At 57.8% G+C, this 18,057-nt stretch overlaps 1 protein-coding gene across 2 annotated transcripts in view; it reads right to left on the bottom strand.

Annotated features, from left to right (window-relative positions):
- The window catches only part of MBOAT2 (membrane bound O-acyltransferase domain containing 2), a 62,763-nt gene extending 49,347 nt beyond the window's left edge, over positions 1–13,416 (bottom strand). The window contains exon 1 of one of the 2 annotated variants that reach the window (XM_028516797.2): positions 13,220–13,415. In XM_028516797.2, coding sequence (XP_028372598.1) covers positions 13,220–13,294 — 75 coding nt within the window. In that variant the 5' untranslated portion in view covers positions 13,295–13,415. Of the gene's footprint in view, positions 1–13,219 lie in introns of both variants that reach the window. The other variant, XM_036027630.1, reaches the window with a different exon arrangement.
- Between the last annotated feature and the right edge of the window lie 4,641 nt (positions 13,417–18,057).

Genomic DNA, 18,057 nt, shown 5'->3' on the forward strand with positions numbered 1-18,057 from the left:
CCACCCAGACACCGAAAATCCCCGTCACTTCTATTCTCGGTCTGTAGCCGGCGCGAACAGCTGTGCCGCCCTTGCATGAGAGAGGCACGCTAGCACTCTCGGGGAAGCGCACTGCAGATCAGATGCAAACTCCACAGCCTGGACAGCTAATGCAACATGAAGTACTCTGGCCAAAATCCCGTAATACACACTCTTAACCTGAGGAGCTGGCCCTGGCTGGTGTGGCTCAGTGCACTGAGCGCAGACCTTGGAACCAAAGGATTGCGGTTTGATTCCCAGTTGGGGCACATGCCTGGGTTGCAGGCCAGTTCCCAGCAGGGAATGCACAAGAGGCAACCGCACATTGATGTTTCTCTCCCTCTCTCCTTTAAAGAAATTTTTTAAACAATGAAATGGTAATCAAGACCTTTCCGAACATCCCTTCCTTCCCTACTAGCTAGACTCACGTTTTAAAATGTCACACCCCAAAGGGAGCCTTGCTGACCCAGACCAACGGCCACATGAACAGCGGGCCTGCAGGAGGAGCGAGGGGGCGGCCGTGTGCGACCCCGGCCTCCCCTGCAGCGGGGCGCCACCTCTCAAGGCTATATTCCAAGATGAGACCCTTTCTGAATGAAAAGAACTAATCAGATAAAATTTAACTTAAAATTCTGGCCCTGGCTGGTGGGGCACAGTGGGCCGCACATCGATCCCACAAACCGAAAGGTCGCCGGTTCGATTCCCAGTCAGGGCACACACCTGGACTGAGGGCCAGGTCCCCAGTTTGGGGCGTGCGAGAGGCAACTGACTGATGTTTCCCTCTCTGTCGCCCTCCCTTCCCCTGTCTCTAAAGATAAGTAAAATCTTTTTAAAAAATGAAATTATTTCACGCTTAATTATACTCATTGTTTCCAAATTAAAGTTCTTTTTTAAAAATTTACAAAATGAAAAGTAAGATTCTGTTGGCCAGGGCAAGGCTGACACGCCTGTGCAGTGAAGTGCCGGAACGGCATCCTCAACTACTGGACGACCGGGGCTCTGGGCCTCCCGTCAACCAGCCCCCCACCCCCCGCCCCCAGATGGCACCGCCCCACTCGGCCGGTGCCCCCCTTCAGCCTCCGCGCAGGGCAGTGAGCCCCACGTGGGACTGGCTGCCGCCCACGCAACCGAAGCTGCGCCCGCCCCCCGGCAGCCGGTCAGCTCCAGAGGCCGAGGTGTGCTGTTCGGGCTTAAGAAAAGGCCACTGTGAGCCGACCGACTTTCTAGGCTGTCAGAAGAAAACCCAGAATTCCAGTTCCCCTTGAAAAACCCGCTGCGGTCCCCCCATCAGTGGAAGTGAGGGGGGCCTTCCGGATGACCACACTGTCCACACTCAGGAAATAGCCAGCCACCTTCACTGGCGGCCCCGCGGACACCGGGACTGGGTGGGAGCCCTGTCGGCGCTACCCCCCACCTGCCCCGGACCTGCGCGGCTGGGCCGCACTCACGACACTCGCCACCCCCAGGGCCCGCTCGTGAGACCTCACGCTGGTCTCGGGCACCTGTGCTCCGCACAACTGACTCCTGGAGCGCGGATGCAGGCCCTTCCAGTTTCCTTGAAGTTCACTGCTGTTCAGCTAGCTGCTCTCAAGTCAATCCTGACGCACTCGGCACCCGCGAGGAGCGCTCTGGAAACCAGCGGCTTTGCCGAGGGCAGAGCCCCCTCCAGTCCGTCTCAACACGGCATCGCTTGACCGGCTCTCGCGTGCTGTAGCTCTACTTACCACTGAGTTTCCAAAAGTAAAAGAATCCACCCTTTGCTTGCTTGTATAAGCAGACAGCTATTTTATCGGGATATACATGCACTGAGTAACTTAAACATACCGAAAATTATGCAATACCTACACCTCGGACCTCCCACAAACACCAGTATGCTACAGAAAACGTCTGAGAGCAAACGAGGTTCCCGTGGGATCGTGAATGAAAACAGAAAGCACGTCTCATGCCCACCCCATGCCTAGACAGGGGTATGCAGGCCGGCCAGGGGCCTGGGCCTCTGCAGGGCGCGGTCCATCTGGTTGGCGGGTGGGGGTGGGCAGTCCTGGCCTCTCCACACCACAAGGCACTGGCCACCCTTGGAGGGTCTGCTGAAGACCCCTGCTACTGGGCAAAAGCCAGGCGCCCCCTCCCTGGGCTGGCTGGCTGGAGGGGGGGCTGGAGGGCGTGGGGCCCCCAAGAGCAGAGAGGGCAGGCGGAGCAGCCTCGGTTCTTTCCAGATGCGCCGTCTCTCGCGCCGAAGCCTCTGTTTCCCTGACGGTCGGTCGTGATCACACACGTTCAGACAGCGCTCCCCTTCCAACTGCCCCGGCCTCCCAGGCCGTAACCGCCACCCCGCTGAGACCGCTGCCCCTTGCACAGTCACCCTCGTGCCCTCTGATCAGTCACGTGCCCCCCAAACCCTCAATGCTTTGCACGCCTGTCTCCATTGAAGCGACCTGCTGGAAGAAGTCAGCCAGGAGGGATCCTCGGCTTCCTCACCTGAGAGAGGCCCGCTGTGCATCCCCGGTGAGCCTCGCAGCCCAGGACCGCACCCCTGGGGCCACGCAGCCGGCCAGAGGCAGGCAGTGGCCAGCTGGAGCACCCGGGGCAGGCCGTGCCCTGGGCCCGATCCAAGGAGCTGTGCAAAGTCGGGGGAGAGCCTCGGACAGGGAAAGGGCGCCGTCTTCTAGCCCAGGGGTGTGAGTGCCACAGAGGAAGAGTGACAAAGGGACACGTTCCCAGGAAAAAGATCTCTGAGGGCCCGCCAAACCTTAAGTCCCACTCAGGAGCTTGGCTCAGGTCGCCGCCCGGCCACCTGGCCCACTCCTCCTGGCAGCCGCGGGTTTGGAAAGTTGGAAACCGCTGCATTAAACGGCAGCCCTTCCTCCTCCACACCCGTGCGTCCGCTCAGATACTCGCAAACGGGTCACTGAGCACGCACCGATGGACAGAGAACCTGAGCCCTCCATGGCCGCCGGCGAAGCGCCCACCTAGTTAGGGACGCCCAGCACTGACCGGGCTCTCCCTGGGCTCTGCCCTCCGCCTGCACCCCCCCAACCCCCGAAAAGCCAACCACCAGCCCAGGAGACAGGCCGCCCTCACCCGCCTCACAGCCCAGGAAGCTGAGGCGGACACCGGCTCAGCCCACGTGGCTCCCCGCGGCCCGCAATGTCAAGGCGCCCACGTCCTACGTCATGCCAGCCCTGCGAACTGCAGGCACACTCTGTACCGAGGAGGGTCCATGCAGGCGGGCGGCAGCATGAGGAAGAGGAGGCCCTGTGCTGGGAGGGAGTCACGGCTGCTCGGCAGCGAGACCTGTGCGGTGAGCGCCAGCGGAGGTGCGGCAGGCGCTGTCGGACCTCGGCCGGGCAGCCCGCTCACTGCAAACCGGGGGCAGTGGGGAGGGGGGGGGCTCCCACTGCTTCCTAGAGTGGGAGGGACCCACAGCTGTCAAGGTGCCAGTGGAAAGACGCCCCCAAAGAGCCCACTAACCCCTTCCCAGAAAGACAGATGTGGGTGGGCCCGGGCCCTGGCTCTGCAGACCCGGAGAAGCGGCAGGGTCTGGAGCCGAGGGGGAGGCCACGGGACAGCCAGCCCGTCCCACAAGCACTGCGGGGCGTAAGCAGGAGGCACACAGGAACGAGGCTCCACCAGGAACACCCTGCCCACCCGGGGTGGAGGCGTGCACCAACCCCCAGTGCGTGTGCGTCTTACACATGCAGCAGAGGCTCAGAAAGGGAGAGTCAAAGGCCCGGAAAGCACGGGACGGAGCTTCCAAAGCTCTGCCGAGGGGGTGCAGGCTGTGGCTGAACACCGAAAAATACAGGTGTGTCTGGGCAAAAAAAGGGTGGAGGGGATGTGAGACCAAGGGAGCAGCTTGAAAAGGCATGGAGTTAAAATACGGGAAGGTGTGCTGACGGCACCTGGCGTGCAGCAGGCCCGGACTGAATGCCAGCGGCGGCCCTTCCACACGCGTGGGGCCCCCGCCCCGTCCGAGAGAGGGTGAGTGTGAGAGGGTGAGTGTGAGAGAGGGTGAGTGAGAGGGTGAGTGTGAGAGAGGGTGAGTGAGAGGGTGAGTGTGAGAGAGGGTGAGTGAGAGACTGTGAGAGAGGGTGAGTGAGAGAGGGTGAGTGTGAGAGAGGGTGAGTGAGAGGGTGTGAGAGAGGGTGAGTGAGAGTGTGAGAGAGTGAGAGTGTGAGAGAGGGTGAGTGTGAGAGAGGGTGAGTGAGAGGGTGAGTGTGAGAGAGGGTGAGTGAGAGAGGGAGAGTGTGAGAGAGGGAGAGTGTGAGAGAGGGAGAGTGTCAGAGGGGGTGAGTGTCAGAGAGGGTGAGTGAGAGACTGTGAGAGAGGGAGAGTGTGAGAGAGGGAGAGTGTGAGAGAGGGTGAGTGTGAGAGAGGGTGAGTGAGAGGGTGAGTGTGAGAGAGGGTGAGTGAGAGTGTGAGAGAGGGTGAGTGAGAGAGGGAGAGTATGAGAGGGGGTGAGTGTCAGAGAGGGAGAGTGTCAGAGGGGGTGAGTGTCAGAGAGGGTGAGTGAGAGGGTGAGAGAGGGTGAGTGAGAGGGTGAGTGTGAGGGTGAGTGAGAGGGTGAGTGTGAGAGGGTGAGTGTGAGAGAGGGTGAGTGAGAGGGTGAGAGAGGGTGAGTGAGAGGGTGAGTGTGAGGGTGAGTGAGAGGGTGAGTGTGAGAGAGGGTGAGTGAGAGACTGTGAGAGAGGGAGAGTGTCAGAGAGGGAGAGTGTGAGAGAGGGAGAGTGTCAGAGAGAGAGACTGTGAGAGAGGGAGAGTGTGAGAGAGGGAGAGTGTCAGAGAGGGGGGCAGAGGCGGGGTGCGCCATCTGAACAGCAGGAACGGAGCTGGCGCCCCCCCCCCCCCCCGGAGGCTGTGGGGTCCCCGCGGGCGAGCCTGCAGCAGCACCGGGAGGAACACGGCCTCGCGCGAGGCAGCCCACGCTCAGGAAGGGCCGCGAGTGGGACGGCCGATGCCACTGTCTGCCCAGGCGGCCACGCAGACGGCCCCTGGGGACGCAGTGACAGCACTGCGAGGGGGCGAGAACCGCGTCCGCCGGGCACGCGCCCTGTGTCAGGGCCGTGCTGCCCCAGCGCACCCTGCGCCTCCTTTCCCCGAACCTCGTGGCACGCTGCCAGGGGCACAATGACCCTGCGTGACCCCTCGGAGGGTTTGTGTTAGCTGCTTCAGTGCACACACGTGGGAAGTGCACCGGTGGTGATAACCCTGTAACGACGGGGAAGGCCTTCTACAGATGTGCCCGGGGAGGCAGTCTAACACGCAGGCTCCCGGCCCTCACCCAGGGGCTCCGGGGAGAGAGCGGGCCTCTTCACCGATGCTCCCAGGTGACTGCTGGCATTGCAGTCTCAGAGCCAGCTCTGACAGCCCTGCGGTGGGGCGTAACCAGTGAGTCCTGGTTCCTCAAAATTTGTGCTGGATTTGGCCACTAGTGTTGGAGGCCGAGCCCTGATCACAACGGCCGTGAGTGACCAGGAATGAGGAAAGTGGGAAAGCAAGAAGCAGGGATCCTTTCCCGGCGCAGGGCTGGGAGGGAGGGGAGCGGGGGCGTGCCAGAGGCCTGGCGAGGGCCCCTCCCCCAGTCCATCGGGCACAGAGACGGGCGATGCCGTGCAGCTCGGTGCGTCAGCGGCCCGAGTGTTCAGGGCAGGAATACGTGCCCTCCGACCCACTACCCACCTCGCCGTGCCCCGGGGCACCCCTGCCTCTGAGGCACGCCAGCAGGGGGTGGGGGGAGGGGCACACTCACCTGCCCCGCGGCCCCTCCCCAATCCACCGCCTCCGGCTGGCTGGTCCCTCACTGGAGGCCACGGTCCCTCCCAGCGGGCGGCCCCCGCAGCTCCCCCTCAGGGGCTGCTCCCCGGGGGTCTGCGCCGTCCTTCCCCTTGCCCTGCAGGCCCTGCGCGGCTGGCACTGGGGGACTGTTCCCCTAACCTGCCTGGATCTCAGGGCTGAATGATTCTTTAAGTCTCCTTGGCTACCTAGTTCAGCCCGTCTCCTACCAGAACCCTGAGCGATACCCGTAACGTTAAACAGAATACAAACGCCAAATCCAAAATGCTTCTGTTGTTCAAACGAGCAAGCAGGCCCACCGGGTGGCATTCAGGAAGGATTTACGCACACGGTGCGCGGGCCTGGGGCGGGGAGAACGGCCAGGGCCCGGACAAACGAGGGAAGAAGGGCGCACCGTCCACACCTGCTCGGATCCCCCGATCAGCTCTCCCCACCCCCTCCCCACACCTGGCATCTGCCAACGCGTGCACGGCTTCAGGCTTCGCCCGGGTCACTCACAGATTCACCAGGAGACCCCTCTCCCGGGGGCCGCGCTGGCGGCTTACAGACGTCGTGCCCAGCTCTGTCACTGCACAGCCCCGCCTGGTGGGCCGCCACAGGGGAGGCGGCAACGGGCGAGCTGTTTGGATCATGGCCCCTGGAAAGCCAGCGCTCAGACCACAGTGAACAGAGGCCGGGGCTATTCGTACCCGGTGAGGCAGTACTAACACAGGGGCACAAAGAACCCTTGAAGCAGCGAGGAAGCAGAAAAACCACTTTTGACTCCAGATTCAAAACTGGACTCTAATCCTGTCTGGCCACGGTGCGGGCGCACAGCTGAACCGGGGGCTCCAGCTCCCCTCCCCCAAAGAAAGCCCTGACGACAGAGGTGGGGTACCTCGGACGACGAAGAGACAGTAAATTCCACGCACCGTGTAATGCACAGCGAGGCAAGAACTGTGTCCGACACGTGTGGAAGGAGCCAGGCGCGCCACAGAGGCCGCACTGACCGCCACAACCACCCTCAGGCAGATGCTGCCGACCGTCTTTGCCGCACAGATGATGAAGACTGGGCTTAGGGGACAGTGCCAGAACGTGCCACAGCGCACCGGGCCGGCACTGTCCGGTTCCAAACCCAGGCAACCCGGTGTGTCCCCGACACCCACCCCCCGCAGAGCTACTTCCTACGGACCAAGGGAAACAGCCCACCAATCATCGGGGAAGCCCACGGGCCCTGCCGGTTTCAGGGCACGTGGTGTACTCCGCTCAGCTGCTTCCGATTACACTGAGAAGCAGTTTGAACTGTTACTGCCGAGAAGTCTTCAAGATGTATCGGTCCGTCTCCTCCCCGCAGTTTTCATTGATATTCCCTCCAACTCAGCCCAAGAGGAATCTGGGGCAGCTTCCTTGGTTCACGAAACAAAGAATCGTGGGACTCGAAAACGAAGCGTGACACACATCTTACACTGGAGAAAACTCGCCCAAAACTCGCCCGTGCTTGTTACGTAAGCGACAGGGCCTGCAGTGCCGGTCGGGTTCAAGCTCCCACCCCGAGGCCTCCCCATGCACAGGACTCCGCTCCCACAGGCCTCCCAGGCACTGCAGGGGTCGCCCGAAAACACTGGTGCTCTTCGTGGGGGCACAGCAGACACGAGAGACACATTCGTTAAACATTTACGTTCTATACCTAGAGCGTCCACGTGGCCATTTCAAAACAAAGTTAATAAGCCCTGACTGGCTGCTTCTGTTGCCATTCACCTTCTTCTAAAGTTCACATCCTTAAAAAGGCCCGATACTGAGAGCGCTGCTTAGTTCTTTATCTGTGAAATGGGGTTCATTATAGTACGGCACTGGAGGGGGAGGAGAGAGGTTAATGTTTTTGGGGGGTTTTTTAAAGACTTTATTTATTTATTTATTTTAGAGAGGGAGGAGAGGGAGAAAGAGAGAGAAACATCAACGTGCAGTTGCTGGGGGCCGTGGCCTGCAACCCAGGCATGTGCCCTGGCTGGGAATTGAACCTGCGACACTTTGGTTCGCAGCCCGCGCTCGATCCACTGAGCTACGCCAGCCAGGGCGAGGTTCATGTTTTAAACACTGCTTCATTTCACTGAGGCTCTATCGGGGTGTCCCACCCCCAGCCTGCGGGCTGCATGTGGCCCGGGGTGGCTACGAATGCGGCCCAACACAAAACTGTAAATGTACTTAAAACCTTTTTTCACTCATCAGTTTCTGTCCGTGTTTGTGCATTAACGTGCGGCCCCAGACAGCCCTTCTTCCTCCAGAGTGGCCCAGAGGCGCCCAAAGGACCGACACCCCTGGGCGGTGCGGGTGCAGATGTCCAGAGAAGGCCCCTCAGCAAACGGACCACCAAAGAGGACACAGTTCTCGACAAGCCCCTGCAGGTGTCTCCCCCACAGACACGCGCTTCTCCCGGCCCCACGCCCACCAGCCGGGCGGGGCCGGTCAAGTCCTCCCCCTCCGCCCTCTCCTCCAAAAACGTGCGGGCAACCCCAGAGCTACAGCAACGACCGACCCGAATTTTTTGCCACGTGTTGAGACTGTACATTAAAACTGACCTTTGACTCAAGGTCAAATATATGTATTTTCTGAAGCTAAATGCTTCAGGCCTTGAATTTGATCTGTCTTCCCAGGGGGCTGTGAGGATTCACTTGAATCTATAACGCAACTGACGCCACCTGGAACCTGGAGGGGCTGCCCGTTAAAATCACTGCCTGCGTCTGCAGGGTCAACGACACACAACAGGTCGTCCCCCCGTTCTCCTTCCTCCAAAGCCTTTCCACATACCCGCGTCTCCCTCTTGCCCCTCTGCGCCCCCCCACAGTGGAGCAGAGCCTCCCTGGAACAGGGACCCTGTGCCCAGGCAGGACTGTTCAACGAGCCAGCCTCACTCCTAGCGGGCCACCTGCCAGGCGTGTCATCCCGGATGTCCCGTCACTAGGGAAACATACTCTAGTTTCACGGGAATTACAGCATCACAGAAAATAAGGAAACAAAGTGGTTAAAAAAATACCGGATGTTTCTTTACAGATATTAGTTAATGGATGTTAACTAGACTCATTGTGGAAATCATTCCACAATCTATACAAATAACAAATCACCTGCTGTACACCTGAAACTAGTACAATGTTATATTGTCAACTACACCTGGATTAAAAAAAGGCCACCCCTCACGCACACCTGGAGGCCAGCCTGCAGATGCTCCCGCAGCATTTTCTGGAACGAAGCAAACTCAGCGTCGTGGTCCTCGCCTGCAGTTTCTGCACTGCTGGCTTTGCAGTAGGGAGAGAGCTAATAAACCACATCTTTCAAAACCCCTCCCCCTCCCCCCCAAAAAAGGAAAGAGAGAAAGAGGGAGACGGGCCGGGAGGGAGAAGAGGGCTACGGGAGGACCTCAGTCTGATAACTCAGAGACTCAGGTAGCCCAAACGCGACAGAACGGACGTGTCAAGGTTAAAACACACGAAAGCAAACCAGGCTGACCTGGGACCTGCAGTCATTCCCTTCGGTGCGGTGCGCCTCACTGCCGGGGCCCTGAAAAGTCACCGAATCGGCAACCGACAAGGGGCACCACCGCACCCAGCGCCTCTGGCCCTTGACTTGGGCACAGCTGTCCCTCGGCCCCCGGCCTCCACAAACCCACCCTCCACGTGCCCCCTTCTGGTCGCCGCCCTCAAAATGAAGTCACCCGAATGCGAGGCCTAAAGAGGGGGAACATCAGACACTGGGTATTTCCTGACCCAAAGCATCACGGAACCTCACCCGATACAAACTAGGGTTTGTATTTTCATCGAAATGTGAGGCCCGCTGAACAAACACTGTGGTCCCCCCAAGGCCATGCTGGAATCCCAGGGAAGGGGAGACACCCAGGGGTCTAAGGTGAGATATTTTGCTCCTTTCCCTTTGCCTGGGGTCCCTGTGAAACGCTCCCCGCCCCTTCCTCGCCTACCCCGCCTGCCATGGGCGTCCCCGCACGAGGTGAGGCGAAAGTCGGCCCACGGCTCCGGGTCCACGGCACTCAGAATTTATTCTCACGTCATTATTTATTAGTTACTGTATTATTTTCCATACAGTATTTCCTACTTCTGCCCCACCCTGCGTTCCATACATATCAATAGTTTCTATCATTTCGTAAGTTCTACACTCTAGAAAGGTAGACTATTTAAAGGTTAGTCTAAAAGTTAGACTGTTCTTCTGGCCCCAAGGTCCTTTTCTCCCTCTGAGACGGAACAATGACCTTCATGACCTCCTGAACCCTCAGAGCGCTGTGAGTCCGCACACGCCGAACTCACACACTGACGAGAGTTACATTTTCACACTTCGCCTTTCCTCATTCGTCTCTCTCCTGTTAAATCACACTGTCTGACTACAACCCATGCTCAAGCTTTCTCTAACTGGGACTCAATTATTTACATATTACCAACATTATTTTCTATTTTGCTCAATTCTGAAATGATGGGCTAAGTGGCTATTCATTCAATTTTACAGTAAGAGCCTTCGGTAATCCCAAGGGATTTATCAACAAAAAAAGCCAACTCTTCAGTGCTTCAAAGAAATCACTTATCATCGCTATATAAAAAGTTAAGGTTTTCGTTGATATTAATATCATTAAGACTCACTTAGAAAAACAAACAATCCAATTAAAAAAAACGGGCAGAGGACTTGAAGAGACACTTCTCCAAACAGGACATACAAGATGGCCAATGGACATACGAAAAGATGTTCAACACCACTAATCGTCAGGGAGATGCAAATTAAAACCACAGTGTGGTACCATCTCACACCTGTCAGAGGGGCCATCATCAGTAAATCAACAACAAGTATGGTTCAGGGTGTGGAGAAAGAACACATATTGGTGCAGTCGCTATGGAAAACAATATGGAGTGTCCTCAGGAAATTAAAAGTGGGACGGCCTTAGGACCCAGTGATTCCACTTCCGGGTATATATTCAAAGAGACCCAAGACACCAGTTTAAACGGACACACGCACCTCCGTGGTCACCGCGGCATTCTTTACAGCAGCCAAGGTATGGAAGCAACCCAAGTGCCCATCAGCTGATGAGTGGATAAAAAAATTGTGGTACATATGTACGATGGAATATTACTCAGCCGTAAAAAATGAAATCTTACCATTTGCAAAAGCATAGATGGACCGAGACAGTATTATGCTAAGCGAAGTAAGTCAGAGAAAGACAAGCACCGTAAGATTTCACTCATATGTGGAATTTAAAAACCAAAACAAATGAACACACAAAGCAGAGACTGACTCACTGACACACAGCACAGGTGGTTGCCAGAGGGGAGGGGCTGGGTGACAACAGTGAAGAGACCGAGGAGCACAGAGCTGTAGGCACAGAATAGTTGTGGGGATATAATGCACAGCACAGGGAATAGAGTTAATAGGTCTGTAATGACTATGCTTGATGCCAGGGGGGAACCTGAAATATCGGGGGGATACTCTGTAAGGTACATGATTGTCTAGCCCTATGCTGTACACCTGAAACTGACACGAAAACGGCGTTGAAAGAGAGAGAGGCTTGCTTACAGAAAACAACTCAAAGCTCTCTGCACACGGCCCTACCAACCCACAGCACTCCCAGGAGCAGCAAGCCTGTCCAAAGCCCCGAATCGAGACTGTGGGTAACAGGGAAGGGGAGTGGAGTGAGCCCTGCCCCCTTCCCTGCCCCCCCCCCCGCCCCGCTGTCTCAGGGCTGAAAAGAACTTGCCCTGAGCTGCTGAGACGTTTCAAGGACTTCATTAATATTAAATCACTCTGAACAGATAAGCTTCATATAAATTTCAACGTATTAGCACGGTTAGGAAAAATTTCATCACGGCAGGGGCACAGGAGGACAGAGAATAGGAATACACCTTTCTCCCTAAAATAAACTTTGCTCCTCATCAGCAAAAAAATTCTACACCGCCACTGCCCTGCCTGTGCTGACACACCAGCAGCAACCTACTTAAGCCGGGGTGTAGGTCACACTCGGTTCTCCACAGGGAGGCTCCCACAGGAACCCCCTCAGGCCCGACCAGCGTGCTCATGACCAGACAGGACTCGGACTCCTTCCTCAGAGGATGAGATCCATTTCACCAGGGACACCTGAACCTATCAGCACGCGCCCATGATCCCGGTTCAAGGTGTGGGGGGCGGGGCAGGTAGGCACTTTACTATGAGCCCAAAGGTACGACTAACATGTAAGAAAAGAATTCAGATGTGAACAGAAGGTGGATTTTTTTTTTGAAGCAACAGAGCACAAAGCACTTAGTGTCCTAACACAGACCCAGGAGTTGCCCCATCCCGCTGCTATGAAACCGGGTCTGGGTGCAGAGGAATCCTGTATTGCGAGAGAAGTCCCCGATGACATCAATGACAACTACGCATTCAGGAGGACACGGCACCAGGGTCCCTTGCAAAGGGTAAACCCTTCTGTATCAAGTGCATTTGAAATCACTTGCAGCAAAATGTCCAGTTAATTCCCTGAAGCTGGGGGCTGGAGCAATCCATGATCCCCATCAGCGGCTTCCCTGAATGTCACTGGGACGGAACACCTGCGAACTTTCTTTTCTGAGTAACCCGAGCGCTGCTGCGCCCATCCCAGGGCCGCGTGTTTCACAACAGTCCCTAGGCCTTTCACACGAACTCAGTCGGCCCCCCTGAATCGTCACCCTTCCCTAGACGATGTCAAAGGCTTTATGACTGGTGGGAGGGAAGGGACAGGGTGGCTGCCTCTAGCTACAAGGTTGCAACTTTCTCACCCAGAAATCCTTGGATTATTAAACTCTCTCTGACTCGCCTCCATAACCTCTGTCTTCCCACACACTGTTGCCTCTTAAATTAGCGACACCGCAGCGCTTACTGTCCGACAGCACAGGTCGCTGACCCCTCGGCTGGCCCCCTCCACGCCACACACCCTCGTCCTGCGCTCCCTCGACCTAGGCACACCCGTCCTGTTTCCCCGTGGGGCAGTGGGCGCCAGGCACGCACGCAGGGCACAGAAACCCGAGTTTCCCCGAAACACAGCCCTTCTGCGCTGTCTACACCGGTGTCCGCGCGCCCTGTAAGTGGCTTCGGAACTCCGGGGGGCCGGCCGGCCGCCCGGTGCACACACGCCCCGGTCCCGGCACTGCTGTGGCACGGCGCAGGGCCAAGCATGCACGCGCGCACGTCGGTGCCCCGAGCCCCCCCTGGCGGCACGGGCACCGGCCGGGTGGGGGCTGGGTGGGCACGCCGGGAGTGGCGACGGTGCCAGGCGGCGGGAGGACAATAACAGGCAGGTCGCCCCCTCCCTTCAAGGGGCGGCCCCCACCCCAGCCCGCGCCCGGCTCCCGACTCCCGGCTCGGGCGCGGAGGACACACGGCCCCGGAGGGGGCGGCGAGGGCGCGATGCCAGCAGGGCCGCCTCGCGTACCTGGTCTATGGGCAGCTGCACGGCGTTGCTGAGGGGCTGCAGCAGGGTGGAGCCCGTGGTGCTGGTGGTGGCCATGGCCGGCCTGGCGCTCCGCCCGCCGCGCTCCGGCCGCCCGCGCGCTCTGCCGGGCGACGCCGAGGATGGGGATGCAGCCGGCGCGCCTGCCCCCTGGCCACCCGCGGTCGGGGCTGCGCGGGGCGGGGCCGGGGAGGGGCCGGGGGCGGTGACCGGCTGGGCCCTCCCCCGCGCACCCTCCCCTCGCGTCCCCGACCGCCCCCGCGCCCCGCACCCGGCGCCCTAGACCGCCCGTGCGCCCGCCCCGCCCCCCGACTTCCAGCAGCTTCCAGCCGCCCCCTCCCCACCTCGCGCGCCCTCGCGCCAGACAGCCCCGCGGCCCAATGGAGGCGCGGCGCCCCGGCAACGGCGGCCAATCAGAGGGCGCCGGCCCCGCCACGCTCCGCCCCATGCCAGGCTCGGGCTGAGGGGCACCGGGCGGCGGCGCGGGCCGGTCTGCGCCGCCTCGTCCTCCTGTTGCTCCTCCCCGAGGGTCCGCGGCTCCCCCAGCTGCCTGGAAGGGGCGGCGGACGACAAAGGGGACCCGCGGGGCCGGCAGACAAAGGGACGGCGCGAGGGGCGCCGTCTGGCCGGCCCCGGCGAGCTGGGGACAAAGCCTGGGGCTGGGACGGCGAGGAGGGCAGCCCGCCGAGAAAGGGAGCCGGATGAGGAGCCCCTTTGTCCTCGGGGTTCCCGGGGGCGAGCGCAGGCTCAGGACCAGGTCCGGCTGCGCGCGCCTGTCGGTCCCCCGCACCCCCGGGGCCTTCTGGGGCCCGAGGCGCAGGTGCGGGACGCAGCCGCCCCCGCCCCCGCGGCCACCTGGCCCAGCGCGCCGTTTCCGGGGCCCCGTTCCCCCCGGAGCGCTGCGCTTCCGTCCCCAGGCCCCCGGGTGCGGGGTGGCCCCCGTGTCGTGCGCAGGCGTGGTCTGCAAAACTTCCCAAGGGGACGAGTGCTGGGGGGAGCCCCGAGTTCGAGGACGGAACAGTGTGAATTTGGGGCCAGGAATCGGTTAAGCAGAGTTTTAACCGCAATCCTTCATGCTTTGAACGCTGCCTTCGAGGTGCGTGGTGAACACATAATCGCCACCACCGCCGCGCGACGTGGGCCTGTGACCGCCCTCCATTTACAGCGAGGACATCGAGTCACCGAAAAGCTGGGTGCCTGGCCCCGGGGCGCGCGGCTGTAATAATACGCAGAGAAAGGACTCGATCCCAATAACCTCCCTTCGCTTTCCCTCTCGGACACCAGGCCCTCGTCGTCCTGCCGCTGGACCCAGTCCGGGGGTCTCGTCCGTGGTCAGGAGGCCGGCCTCCGCAACGGCTCCTGCGCGGTCGGGTGGTGAGACCAAGCAATGGTGACGCCCGGGCTTCAAGCAGCCGCTCTGGGCCGCAGTCGTCCCTCTGAACAGGAGACGGTGGGACTTCCCAGTCCGGTCTCTCCCTGCCCCACGTGCCCGATCGATCCTGTGGGTCACTGAATCCAGTGAACCCTAGGCTCGGCCGCCCCCGGGCGGAGGGTGGAAGGCAGGACCACCCACCCCCCAGAGCCTGCCTTCTCCCTGGGGTCTGCTTCCAGCAGGACTTGGCCTCCCTCCGCTAGAGGCCCAGCCTGTTCCTTGTGCGGCTCTTTGAACGTCCGATAATCTGGACGTCTCTGTTCACATCATCTTAGGAAACGTTGTATGTTTTCCCATTTTTTTCCCCCACTTTGGGAAGTGTAGAGAAAGTATACGGGTGGCTCAGCGCACAAACTGAAATAATTTGAAATACCGTGTAAAAAACTTGACAGGTGAGTGTTGGGACTGTAGTACAACCTAAAGGAAGCAGCTGAAGACACACTCTCGGGTCCAGAACAAAGAGTGTGTGCAAAAGAGCTTCCGTAGCCTGACATTTTAGTAGCGCATGATGGAACATACTGTAGACTTTCCTGGGGGCGAGCATGTAAGTGGAGTGTCTGTGATGGGGAGGATTTTAACCATCCGGAGAATTTTGCTGTGTTGGTCATAAAGCTACAGGCGAAACAGAGAGATTTAACAACAGCTTAAATTTGGGAGTGAAACCGGTAGGTTTTTAGCTATCTCTTTTATTTGCTGCAGGATATTGGGCAAGTTACTTATCCTTTCTCTCATGTAAAAATGAGTATAATAGCAAAAATTGTATTTCACAATTATAATTCATAATTATAGGACTGACATAAAGACCTTCCGAACTGTGTGTGGTGCATGATAAGGCTTAAAATATATTAATCGCCATCCGAGAAACATAAATGTAACTCTGAAAATGGAAACTTTTTCTTGTATTAAAAATACTACATTTTCATGTTTTTAATGAAGAAACTGAGACCATATTTTAAGCTAATAACTCAGTAATGAGCATAAATTCGATGCAGGCCTTCTAACCAGTGTCTGCTAATCAGACCAAAAACCCTCAAACTGTGATGAGAAAAGAAAGAATTGAACTAATGATATGTAATGCCTCGCTGTCCTACCTCAGAGAACATCCATCCTATGAAAGTAACTCTCACATTCTTAATTCTTCAAAACCAAACCAAACCAAAAAAAAAAATTTGTCAAGAACTTGCCGGGTTCGAGGAGCTGTGTGGGGTTCGAAAAGAGTAAATGATGCTTGTAACCAAAAGAAAGAAACTGTCAGACAACATGGAGAGTGGGGTGTTATCAGAAAAGCACCTGTCCTGGGCGTGTGAGGTGTCTAATCACTGTGTCATGCACTGGAAACCAACATGATATTGTATGACAACTGTCATTGGGAAATAAAAGGAAGAAAAGTACCAAATGAGGTCTTTCATTAAATATTAAACTCAAAAGAACACATCCAGGAGAAGGAAACTTGGCTGGAAGTCCAGAGACCTGGTTTGTGGCCCTGACTGTTCCCCTAAACAGCTACGACCCTGAGAAATCTGCTTACCTTTCCTGTGCCCAAAGTTTCTCCTGGCTAAAAAGGGATAATGATAACTCTTGTCCCGTGTCACAGGGGTATTGTGGACTCTGAGCATGAAGTTAATAATAGACTAAGCTATTTTAAATACATTAGTGATGTCAGTATTAGAAATAATAAGCAGAAGAGGGATTTCAATATAGCAACCACATTTTACCAGTTACTACCCTAGGCCCAACCGGGAGAGCAGCGGGCAGAGTTCACAGAATAATAAAACAACTGTCTCCCAGGCTCCTCCTCCTGGCTCTCCCCTCCTAAAATGGTATATCGTAATTAAAGATTGCTAAAACGAAAATTTCCCTTCCCAACTTATTTTAACTCTGAATAAAGCCACTCAGAAGAAACGACTCTTTCTGCCAGGCTGCTTTTGTTTCATAAAGCGGTACGTGCCTGACACGCGTGTTCTTGGGCAATGGTCCTGCCCATCCTGTGCCCTCACCTCCTGGCGCACCTCTGTGGATGAAGGCATTGGGCCGTACCCATCGTAAGAGCCCCAGTCAACCGGTCGCCCTCCCTAAGCACCTGCAAGCCGGCGCTACCCCCCCCGAGTCCAAACAGTGAAATTCAGGCAGCACCCGGTGAGACCAAAGGCCACGCCAGCAGGACATCACACCGGTGGGCCACTGCTTGGGAGGCCCGGCGCCGCCCGCCACTGACAAGGCCGGGCAGCTGCCAGTCATGTCATCTTCAGTTTGCTGTCCAGACAGGAGATTGAAAAACTGAGTAATTTCAGCAGTCCCTTCTTCCTAAAATTCCACGACTCCCAGCAACATCGGAAAGTTTTCTTTCTTCCTGCACCCACATTCACAGGTCTGTCTGAGGGGTGCCGACCAAAGTAACCAGCACTCCAGGCCGAGGACCACGTGTTGCCCCGCTGGGCCCTGGGCCCTCTACTACTTCGTGGGCTCTCTCTGATCAGACTTGCTCTCCTTGCAAACGTCTGTCGTTCGCCGTGGCCCACGACGATGTCCGAGTGACATCCGTACGTCTTGGGCCGTGATCCGCTTTCCTCGAACTCTCGCCTGGCTTTTTCACTTCCTCCGGCTGAGTCTAGTCTCAGCCCGAAGAGCACACCCTGCACGCTCGGGTATGCTGCGAGTGTGCCACGTGAAACCCTGCGGTCTCCAGCCCTAGAAAAACAAAGTGCGACCCCCTTGCGTCCACACGTCTGCGAAATGATGGCATCTGTGTTCAGATTATGACACGTCTCAAGTGGAAGTCGCCACACCCTCCCAGGTTCGTCACCGGCACCGTCTCCACCTGCAGCCCTCGTCCCTCTGCTTCCGGCCCCGCCGGCCGCGTCCTCTCAGCCGTGCCTGCTCGCTCAGGTTGTGTCCGTTTTATCTGGGATCACAAGAGGAGCCCCCACCCTCACACCTGCTGACACATCGCTTCTCTCCTAAGTAGTGCAGTCCCAGTGACTCGGGAGGAGTACACCCCCTCCTTTGATGCCAGCTCTGTAACAAAGAGAAAGTGGTGACTCTCCAGCGCCCCCCCCCCCCGCAAGGAGTTCTGTGTCACCCCACAGGACACCGTCACTTGCAGCGAATCTTCCTCTCCCTGGGTAAATGTGTCTAAAAACGTTGTTCTGTGGTAAGTACTTTCTGCTTAAACACGCCCTCCATGACTGTGCTTTTTCAGAGGCTGGTTTTGCTCCACGAACCCCAATAGCGATGCTGGAGCCCGAAGGGGTGCAGCGTTAAGAAACGAGGGTCCCCTCTGCCTTCTGTGGAAAGCCTGTGGCTACCGCATCTACACCCGGCTCCCTCGGCAAAGACCTGCGGTCCGGACAGGTGGCTCTTCTGGTTGAACACCAGCTGCCTGCCAAGA

This window comes from Phyllostomus discolor, chromosome 6 (assembly GCF_004126475.2).
Source record: "Phyllostomus discolor isolate MPI-MPIP mPhyDis1 chromosome 6, mPhyDis1.pri.v3, whole genome shotgun sequence".
NCBI lineage: Eukaryota > Metazoa > Chordata > Mammalia > Chiroptera > Phyllostomidae > Phyllostomus > Phyllostomus discolor.